At 41.4% G+C, this 11,370-nt stretch overlaps 1 protein-coding gene across 1 annotated transcript; it reads left to right on the forward strand.

The window, feature by feature from the left end:
- LOC131775180 (COA8 family protein CBG23705, mitochondrial) lies at window positions 1-11,370 on the forward strand. The gene is made up of 6 exons (XM_059091270.2): window positions 1-206; window positions 300-419; window positions 1,113-1,196; window positions 9,238-9,289; window positions 9,828-9,909; window positions 10,896-11,370. The coding sequence occupies exons 1-6, from the start codon at window positions 84-86 to the stop codon at window positions 10,990-10,992; spliced, it is 558 nt and encodes a 185-aa protein (XP_058947253.2). The 5' UTR covers window positions 1-83; the 3' UTR covers window positions 10,993-11,370.

Consider the following 11,370-nt stretch of genomic DNA (forward strand, 5'->3'; position numbering starts at 1 on the left):
AGCTCTGTAGCCTAGCCATAATATAGCCGCCATCTTCTAACCTACTCAGCTGTAGTAGTAATCTTTGTCATAAACAAAGCTGAATGAAACTCTTATGTAGGAACAACTCATCACTTCTTCCGTTTGCGAGAAATTGTCTTTATCTTCCTTCAGTTTTTGTACAAAAAAAATGGGAGAGCTGTGGCAGGGAAATTAGCACTGACGAGGTACACGTTTTTCCTCGAAGCTTACGTTATGTAAGATTTTGGTTGTAGAAACATCACAAAGTTTGCACAGTAAATTTGATTACTTTATTTCAGGTCTCTAGAAGAGCCTCTGCCTCTTCTTCTCGTGGCAAGTTTAACTTGGTTGGTCCTCGACATCACGGCTCAAACATACGAAAGATAATCTTCGCAAAATTGAAAAATGAATCAACCAAAGTAAGCGCAATATGATTTTAACCTACCCGTACTTAAGCAAAAGACGGCACATTCGTGGAATATTGGGAGAAAACGTTGAATATTTAAAAATGAAACGTTCAGTTGGTTTTATGAAACATTTGTGGGTTTACTAGCCCAATAAACGATATATTAATTGACGACTGTAAATATATGTGAAAATCATATATGTGAACTGCGGTTTAAGAAATTAAAATGAAAGTGATCCTTGCTGTAATGAGCACTACCCAAGCAGTAATGAAAATTAGGCCTGAAAGAAATTCAGGCCTGTACAGGATTCAAACCCATGACCTCTGCGATACTGATGCAGTGCTTTGCCAACTGAGCTACATGTAACATGCCAACTGGAATAATTAACCTTTTTGCTCCCAAGATGTCATCTTGCCAGTATAACTTCTCTGGGGATTATAGAGATGTGCATTCTCTGATTGGTCAAGGATTGCATCAGTGTATTGATATTGTAAAGCAGATGTTATCTACTGATGGCTCTAGGGAGGAAAATCCAAGGATTGAAAGGGAAATATATATTTACGTGATCATGTATCTTAAATTGTTTGTTTTCCTTGGCAGTTTGTGCCTGCTTTTTTTGCATGACTGTCTTCATTAGTGAAAACACACAGAATAAAGGTAACCAAAGCAAGAAAACTATGTAATATATGTTTTTTTTTCTTTCAGGAGAGATACTTCAGAGAACAACAGCAAGAATTAAACACTTGGAATCAGAATTTTTGGGGGAAACAAAATGAAAAATTCAATAAGGTTGGATATGTTATTTTCTATTTCTTGAAAAATAGATAAAGATGGAAATATGGAAATGATTCATGTTTGACACAAGAGATCCAAATTCTATTCTCATAGACCATTCTAGACCAAAGACTGATAGCACAAAAATACAGCACAACTATAAACTACATGTAGATTTGATATTGTAAATTATCTACCATAAAGAGTTTGAAAGCTGACATTTCAAGCATAAACTAATGCTCAAAATGAAAACTTTGAAACTCTTTATAAGGGCCACTATGTTTTATCAACTCAATTGATAATACCAAAGTACCTTGTTATACTCCTCCACTGATGCAGCACCATAGTTTTTTTAGAAACTTACTCCTTTATGCAGGTAGATTTGTAGGTTTCAAACACTGGTTGGACAGACCTTTCCTGATACCTCATTACACATGTATGTGACTCCTTACTCAATTAAGTATTCAATGTGAAGAGTCACTTTACCATTTCTCATCGCTTTGAAAAAAATATGTCTGATGCAATGGCTTCGAATGTGTTAGTTGTTAGGTGTGGACTAGAAACACTTCTATAGTCGCAAACGCTAATCACTCGTATTTCAAACTTTACTAGAACAAACTTGACACATTGTTGAATACGGTAACTGAAAATGACAAAATTACAAACACGCGAATGAGCATAAAATAACTTACATCGTATGAGTGAAAGTACTGGAAAACGACAAAGCGAGATAAACAAGGATACTTACAAGACGAATGTGACCAACCCAAAGACGAAAACATGAAACCCAGAGCTAGATATGTAACGGTAATTTTCACAAACTAGACAACTAACCAAATAAATTACGCGCAACCAATATATATACGATATGCAAATAAATATAACAAGTACAAACTGGTAACTGACAAAGGACACTAATGGAAGACGAGAAAATAAACACCTAACACGAAACTATGAAACACCAACACTAACAAAAAATGATAATCCAAATTCTTGCGCCTACATTCCGGCCCCTTAAATACGAAGATCTAAATCCAAGTATTTACCAGCAAAACACTAAAAGGCGCAAACTTTACAGAGCTAATTGAACTTAGACGATTTTTACTTAATGTTCAGACGCCTAACAGAGTCAACAAAGTACTATAAAGTGTCAATTTAAATCTTTCTCCTCAAAGAAAAGTCACGCAATCTTGGTAATCACACGATTAAGGAAAGTCAATGAATTTTTCCTTCCACTTGTTCAATTGATTCCAGAAGACATAGTTTACTGATAGGGCGCTCCAAAGTTGATGTCTTGGTTTTAACCTTGACACGGCGGACAAATCCATATTTGTCAGGAAAAACCTCTGTAATCCGACCAATTGCCCACGCATTCCTTGGCAAATTTTCGTCAACCACGATAACAGTGTCCCCCACGGCAAAGTTTTTCTTTGGTCGAAACCATTTCTGACGTGACTGTAGCAGAGGGAGATATTCTCTCTTCCAGCGACCCCAGAAAACATCAGCCAAATATTGTACTTGCCGCCATCTTCTCCTGGAGTATGTGTCGCTCTTTAAGAACAAGCCTGGAGGAAGAGGTGTCTCGCTGCGAAGCAGGAGAAGGTGGTTCGGTGATAGTGGTTCCAAATCCTTTGGATCGTCAGAAACTGTGGTCAGAGGTCTTCCATTGATAATGCTCTCACATTCACACAACAAGGTCTGAAGACTCTCATCATCGAGACTTTGTTCTTTAACCAGGGCACCCAGAACCTTGCGTGTAGATCTAATTAGCCTCTCCCAGACACCACCATGATGCGAGGCTCCGGGTGGGTTAAAAACCCATTTGATGCTTTTCTGCAGAAGGGCGTCATGAATTTTAGCTTGATTCCAGCTGTCAATCATGACACGAAGCTCCCTTTCACCTCCTACGAAATTTGAACCATTGTCGGAGCGAATTTCTTTAACTTGACCTCTACGAGCGATAAAACGTCTGAGTGCGTGAATAAAAGAGTCAGTGTCCAGTGAGTGACACACCTCCAGATGAACAGCTCGCAGTGCCAAACAAGTGAAGATTGCACCATAACGTTTGACCATGCTCCTCTTTTGACGAACAAGAAAGGGACCAAAATAATCTATCCCCACGCACGTGAAGGGGGGTTGATCTGGTGTAACTCGAGGCCGAGGCAGATTTGCCATCTTTTGTTCTCCAACGGGACCTTGTCGTCGTTTGCAATCAAAGCAGGATGAAAGCACACTTCTAACAGTAGAGTTGGCACGAATCAACCAGAAACGTTCGCGCAACAGAGCCAGGACATATTCTCTACCAGAATGGCCGCTTTTCTGGTGAAAGTGGTTCACAAGCAGACGAGCTAGATGAGAATCTTTAGGAATGATAATCTGATGCTTAGAGTCGTCTGATAGGGTAGCCCTGCTAAGGCGCCCGCCAACACGAAGAAGACCATCGGTCAAGATCGGATCTAATCTTGCAAGTGCACTTGACCCCTTGACGCATTTACCTCCCTTAACGGCTTCTAATTCTTCTGCAAAGGTGAGATTCTGCTCGAACTTGATAATCTCTTTTCCGGCTTCTTCCAACTCTGCGTTTGTCACCAATTTCGCTCCAGATGCGTCAGCAGTATCCAAACAATTCTCCTTTGACACTTTTCTCCTCATCACAAATCTTCTCTGGCAGCGAAGACACAGCGCGATAAACTTCAACAATTTGAACCATGAAGAGAACCGTTGGATGATAGAAACGATACTTGAATCTTTACTCGCGTGAACAACAAAAGATTTCGGCTCTCGTTTCACCTCTGGGTCATCCTCTTCCAGTTTTACGCCGCACAGAGGGGACCTTTCCCATTCAGATTTATGTTTCAGCAGAAACGCCGGCCCCTTTATCCAGCGGTCGTTCTTAGTGAAGGACTCCGCAGTAACTCCTCGTGAAGCATCATCTGCAGGATTAGACTTGGAGTCGATGTGTCTCCACTGTGAGGGACTGGAATCCTCTCTAATGAGGGCCACACGGTTGGCAACATAAGTGTGGAAGCGCTTGGATTCGTTTCCAATGTAACGCAACACGGTCATACTATCGGACCAGAAAGAGATTGCATCAATCGGAATCTCCAACTCCTTCTTCAATACTTTGTTCAAACGAATGGACATAGTGGCGGCCGCTAACTCTAAACGTGGGATAGTGACCTGTTTTAAAGGGGCGAGACGAGATTTTCCGAGAAGGAAAGAACAGTTGATCTGGCCATCGGAGTCAACCTGTCGAAGATACGAAACAGCTCCAAAGGCCGACTGAGAGGCATCACAGAAATGGTGAATCTCACTTGACACGATTTTACCAGATCCACGCCTAACGCACCGGCCCATTGACATCTGGGAAAGTTTCGGTAGACCATTTAGCCACACACGCCAACGAGATAGGTAGTCGCTGGGAATCTCATCATCCCAACCCAAACTCTTTCTGCACAGATCCTGAAGGAGCAGTTTTGCCGGAAGGATGAAAGGCGCTGCCATACCGAGAGGATCGTAAACTGAACTCACCACGGAAAGGATACCACGCCTGGTACAAGGTTTCTCCTTAATGTTCACTTTGAAACCAAATGTATCTGTCTCGACAAACCAGGATACACCTAGGGCTCTCTCTGCAGGAAGCACGTCGTTATCAAGATCCAGATCTTTAACACCCTTCGCTCTAGCTTCTACAGGAATGGATTCCAAGACTTCGCGGTCATTGCTGATCCATTTAGTCAAATTGAAACCTCCCCTCAGCATTAGCCGACGAAGTTCTTCCACATGCTTTATTGCAACAGTCGCTGAAGGTAAGGACTTCAGGCAGTCGTCAACGTAGAAATTCTTCAAGACAGTACTAACCACGTCAGGGGAAAACTCGTGCCTATGATCTTCGGCATTCCGTCGCATGGCAAAGTTAGCACAACTGGGAGACGAAACCGCACCGAACAGATGTACGGTCATCCGATACTCTTCTAATTCCTTGGAGAAGTCACCACGGGGCCACCAAAGGAACCGTAGGAGGTCTCTATCTTCTTCTGGGACACGCACCTGATGGAACATAGATTGAACGTCACCCATGACTGCGACTGGCTCCTGCCGGAAACGGATCAGCACGCCAACCAGATTATTGGTTAAGTCAGGACCTTGAAACAGCTCATCATTCAGGGAAGTTCCTTGAGAATGGGCTGAGCAATCGAAAACGACACGTATTTTATCCGGTTTCTTATGATGATAAACGCCGTGGTGCGGGATAAACCACACCTTACCATCTGATCTCTCCAGGACATCCAGGGGAACCTTTTCTGCAAAACCGTCACCGATCACCTTCTCAAGACAAGCAACATAGTCCTCGCGAAACTTCACATCTTTGGAGAATTTACGTTTAAGATAGAGAGCACGGCGTTCTGCTTGACTCCGGTTTGCTGGCATCTGCAAGTTGAGGTCCCTTAACGGTAGAGAAACCTGATAATGACCATCTTCACACTGCATAACTGAATCCTCTACAATGTTCATGAACTTTAAGTCATCCCTTGACATGCTTAAACCATCGGAAAGAGTGGCATCTGCAAAATCAGCACATGCTATACACATAGGATGAGTCTCCTTACAGTTAACGAAGAAACTAGAAGATGGGACAAACTTTTGCTTTCTTCCAGTTGGGCCATTGATAACCCAGCCAAGATCAACTCTAGTTGCATATGGACCCCCATCAGAGGCAGGGACAACTTCTCTCGGTTGTAGGGCTTCAGGTACATTTGCACCAATCAATAGATCCACCTCGGAATTCAATTCTGCTAGGTATACATAGCCTTGGAGGTGCGGCCATCGCTCCACATCCTCCTGTTTCGGGATCTCGTCTTTCACTACAGGCATAGAAGGTCGGGAAAGAACTTCTGGCAAGGAAATGACAACGTTCTCGTCTAGATCAGCCACTTCCAGGTTCGTAACAACGAGACTGTCCACATCGTTGCAGCTATCCATGGTGGTTAGCTTGAGTCTCATTTCCTTGCCGCAGACTCTCAGACGTCTCAACAGATTAGCCGAGCAAAAGGTGGTGTTAGATCCATTATCCAGCAACGCATAGGTCTCCACGGACCGAGGACTTCCTTTGACTTTGACCTTCACAGCAACAATGGGCAATGCAGTCACGGAACCCTCCATTGTGGTTAGGCCACAAAAGTGATCAGCTCTGATCTTCTCAGTACTGGACTGGTTGTTCTCGCTCTGAGGTCCATCCTTACCACGGTCGGACGCAACAATAGCTTCTGGTGCACTTACATGCATTACAGTAGCGTGTCTCTTATTACAGTGAATACAGGGCTTCCTTTTGTGACAACTTCTAGACTGATGGCCTCCACCTAAGCACGAAAAGCATAGCCTCTGCTTCATGACAAACTCCTGACGATCTGTAGGAGGTACTTTGGCGAAACTGGAACATTCGGTGAGATTGTGATCTGCATTACAAAACAGACAGTTCTTCTTAGAAGAATGAACTGCACTCAACACATCAGCAGATGAATTGAGAGCAGATTTCGTCTCGGAAATCGTGACGAGGCTTAGCTGTTTTCCACCGGGTCTCTCAGACTTCGATCTCGAACCCCTATCCTTGCTGTTCTTCTTCTCCTTTTCCAAACAAGGAAGCTTGCCAAAAACTGGATTGGACAAGGTGCGAGCTTTCTGTTCAACGAAGAGTGAAATGTCATCAATGCAGACATCTCTCGCTTCCGAGTTGAGGATCCGATCAGCGTTGTCCCGCCAACTGGCTTGCAACTTCGGGGGAAGCCTCTCAATAATCTTCCGCATGCTATCCGGACTTTCGAACTTGCTGGAATAGCCGATAGCCTTAAGAGTGTTTGTACAGCTAGAGAGCAAAACGGCAAAGCCTTCTAGGGCGTCTGCATCTTCAGCTTTGATGACTGGACCATTAGTGACTTTATCCACATATGCCATAGCGATTTTGTGCTTCTGTCCAAATTTGCTCTCTAAGAGTTTCTTTGCCTTTACGTACCCATCTTCGGCTTTCATGTAGAGGCAACTTTGTACCAACTCTTGAGCTCTGCCAGCTGTGTGCTGTTCGAGGTAATAGAGTCTCCCAGCGTAATCTAGTTCTCTAGTTTCGATTACGGTCTCGAACGCGCGAATGAAAACACAGTAATGTAAAGGGTCTCCACTGAACACAGGTACACGTCTCCTGGGTAACAAGTTCCTTTGCTGCTGTTTCACGAACTCTTCCATTACTCGGTTCTGCTGGACGAGAATGCCATAGGCCTGGTCGCTCAGACCTGAGTTGCCAGAGCTTGAACTTGAATCACTCACAGCACCCTTATGATCTTTAACCGGGTTACTTGACTTCACAGACAATTTCTCTTTCTTATCGGCAGGTACAAATGACTCACGTTTTGAACCACCAGTCCTTGACTTTTCAGTGATGGAGGATACGACTGAAACGGGACAACGAGGATCCCTAGAGGCCACGTTGATAGGCGCGAAATTACCCGCTTCAGCTTGAGCGTAAGCTTCTTCTCTAGCCACCGCTTTAGCGTACTCAGTTTTGAGGTTTAATTCATCTTTCTTCAACTGCAGGTCGTACTCTTGCCTCTTGAGGCGTAGCTCCGATTCCTGAAGCGAATGGCGGTGTTTCAAAGCGTGTGCCTCCGCTCGAAGTTCCGCGATGCGAGCTGCCTCTTTGGCTCTTGCAGCAGATATGGAGCTCGTTTTAGAAAAGTGACTCGTTCTCGATCCACACATGGATGGTCTAGACTTGCTACGAACCTCGGACCCAATTTGAGAAGCGCTGTCGTCAGGCGTTAACAGGTTATCTTGAAGCCTGGCTTCCGTGACACGTAACCAATCATTGACCGTACGGCAGAAAAAATCTAAACTGCTTTCAATGTCGGCGAAATAGAGGTCTGATTCTTGTCTCTGACTTTCCTCAAACAGAGCTACATTATACGCGTCATGAGCCTCGGTAAATCTTCGAAATAGCGACGTGATTTCCGACAGCTTTACTTTCACCGTCCCCAAATTATTTTCATCCGTTAAAAGACTATCGATCTCTCGACGCTTGGACGTTAACGAAGACAACACTCCTCCTCTCCGCTTTCTGAGTTCACGGATGCGTTCAAGAGAGATTCCTTCTTGATCCAAAGAGGTATTCGGTTTACGAGTACGTGAACCGTTTTCGGCAGGTTGGCCGTTCTTCCCGGCCGAATAAGACAGGTAGACATCAGAACCGTTGCGAGACATCGTCATAAACTTCCAATAAACCAGATTCGTCTTTTACAAAATATAGTCGCAAACGCTAATCACTCGTATTTCAAACTTTACTAGAACAAACTTGACACATTGTTGAATACGGTAACTGAAAATGACAAAATTACAAACACGCGAATGAGCATAAAATAACTTACATCGTATGAGTGAAAGTACTGGAAAACGACAAAGCGAGATAAACAAGGATACTTACAAGACGAATGTGACCAACCCAAAGACGAAAACATGAAACCCAGAGCTAGATATGTAACGGTAATTTTCACAAACTAGACAACTAACCAAATAAATTACGCGCAACCAATATATATACGATATGCAAATAAATATAACAAGTACAAACTGGTAACTGACAAAGGACACTAATGGAAGACGAGAAAATAAACACCTAACACGAAACTATGAAACACCAACACTAACAAAAAATGATAATCCAAATTCTTGCGCCTACAACTTCCTTTCATTATCTCTGTACTCATCCACCCACTGAAGAAAATAAATTATTGGATATTTTAAAAATTGTTTGTTAAACGAATCAAGGTAAAGACATTAAATTTCTTGTACATATTACTCTATTTAGAATGTGTGACAGAATTGAGAGCTTTGAGGCTATTTAGTACATTTTTTAACATCTGAGTATCTTAGCAAAAAGGATTATTACCAACGGTTGTCCAAGTTCTTTATCCTAATATTTATCACTCATAGTAGCATTTATAGGGGAGCATTTCATTTTTCTGTATAGTTGGGGACCTATAGATATTAATTGAGAACTCTTATGTTGTAGTCAAAAAAGGCCTTTCTCCAATTACGACCAAGAAATCTGGAAACAGACACAAGTAAGTGTCAGAAGTAAAATCACAGTCAGTTGCATGTAGACAGAACACAGTAGGTCCTACTTGTTCAGGTTTCACTGACTGATACTATTTAACCTTGAAGACTGCAGCCCTATATTGAAAGCAAACTCAATCCCCTTTGGAAACAGCACATGTATATGGTAATTAATTTTAATCATCCAAAATTATAAAGAGAAAGAGTTTAAGAATTTATTTGTAGAAAACTAGGAATAAGAGGTACTGGCTTTATGTTGAGGGACTCAAATTGGAGAAAAACCAGGAGAAATACCCCTTAAGCAAAGACGAGAAGAACAACGGCAACAAAACTCAACCTCCATGTAACACTTGGTTTGGGAGTGAAACCCAGGCTCCAGCAGTTTGAGGGGAGGTTCCTCACAACTGAGCTAAGGATCCTTCCCTTTGACGTCTTTTCATCATGTGAAGAATTTGAATTTATCTTTGGTGAGTTGTGTTGCATGCAAGACATTTCAAAGTGTTTGATGATTCATGGAGTTACTGTTTTTCTGAAAATTTTTTTCAGATAAGGAGTTAGCTGATGAGTTGTCAAAATTTTATCGGGATTTCTTGGATGGCAACTACAATGTGCATTCTCAATATCTCAGGTAACAACACAAAAACTGATTGGTTAGAATTATTTATTTTTTATACAGTCAACTCTCTGAAAATGGATGCTCTTGTAAGCAGACAGTTCTACTCATGAACACTTTTTTCTATTCTTCTTTTTGCCACCCACTCAAACTTTGTATTTGCACTTGCACATATTACATACCTTTAAGTGGACACTCCTTGTTAAGCATTCAAGGACACATTTGAAATTGAAAATTGGATTTTTCTTTGGTTTGCGCTGTCTTATAATTGGACACCCCATGAATAATAATTGACTCTTGGGAATAAAAGCTGTCTGGAATTTGCAAATCAACAAAAATATGACCATTGATAGAGCAGCACAACAGCAAGTATCAGTTTTGTGAAATCTCCATTTGTCTGCGTGAAAGCAAGCTGTCTATTCATTTGACATAAATAAGAGTCCAACATAACACTCTCCTGTAAGCTGTAATCCACTCTACTTTTCTTTACTGTCTACCTTTGGCAATAATTCTTGTTGGCAGACAGCTCTACTAACAGACATTTTTTCTAATTTTTGAGGGTGTTTGGTTTGAGAGAGTTAACTGTAGTTACATTGGCTAGTCAGGGCACAATTTAAAAGATAGATGTACATGTATTTTAGCCCATAATAACATAAAGGGAAAACATTCTAACTACCCAGGGTGTAAGTAAATGCAGATGACAACTTGCGAGTCTTGTCTGGTTTTTAGTTCAACACATGATTGATAGAGAAGTTGGCACAACCAATCATGGAAAGCAGAGAAATTAAACAAAAGCAGTCCCTGGTTATTTTTAACTCTCATGAACAATTTTAGTTGTCTAAGCTAATATTGTATGATTGCAAATTCAGAAATGGCTGGGGATTGAATTCATATTGGGTCACTTGGATTTTTCTTTTGCTCATATTGGTGAAAAGACTTACACATCTTGCTTTAGCCAGGGTAGTAACAAGAAATTATGTTTTACCTTTTGTATTAAACAGAGACTGGTACAGGAGAAATTTCCATCTGTTATGGACAGGGATACAAGTGTCAGTGTTTAGGATACTGAGCAAAATCATGCCAAAGAGGTCAAGATAATTGATCTGCATTTGAAAGTTGCATTTGATTTGTGCTGACTATCAGGTGGATGAACAACACATTTTTGTAAATAGCACAAACCTAAGGGCATTGAAAAGGTTTTAAAATGTACAATGGATAGTACTTTGACTGAGAAAAGGGATGTAGGCATGGAAAGGACAAGAAAATTATTTTGACATTGCAGGAAGGTTTTATTTTAATTATTTTTTTGCAAATATTGTGAAGTGAATAATATTCTTCTTGAACAGAGTATTGATGAACTTTGTACAGTGTTTTGAGATTTAAATGTGCTGGCATATTATCATCTCCCTAGGTGAGATTTAATGTGATTATTTATTATATAATAAAAAAACATTTGCATGTCTGGATTTGGCTCAT

The sequence above is a fragment of the Pocillopora verrucosa genome, chromosome 7 (assembly GCF_036669915.1).
Source record: "Pocillopora verrucosa isolate sample1 chromosome 7, ASM3666991v2, whole genome shotgun sequence".
NCBI lineage: Eukaryota > Metazoa > Cnidaria > Anthozoa > Scleractinia > Pocilloporidae > Pocillopora > Pocillopora verrucosa.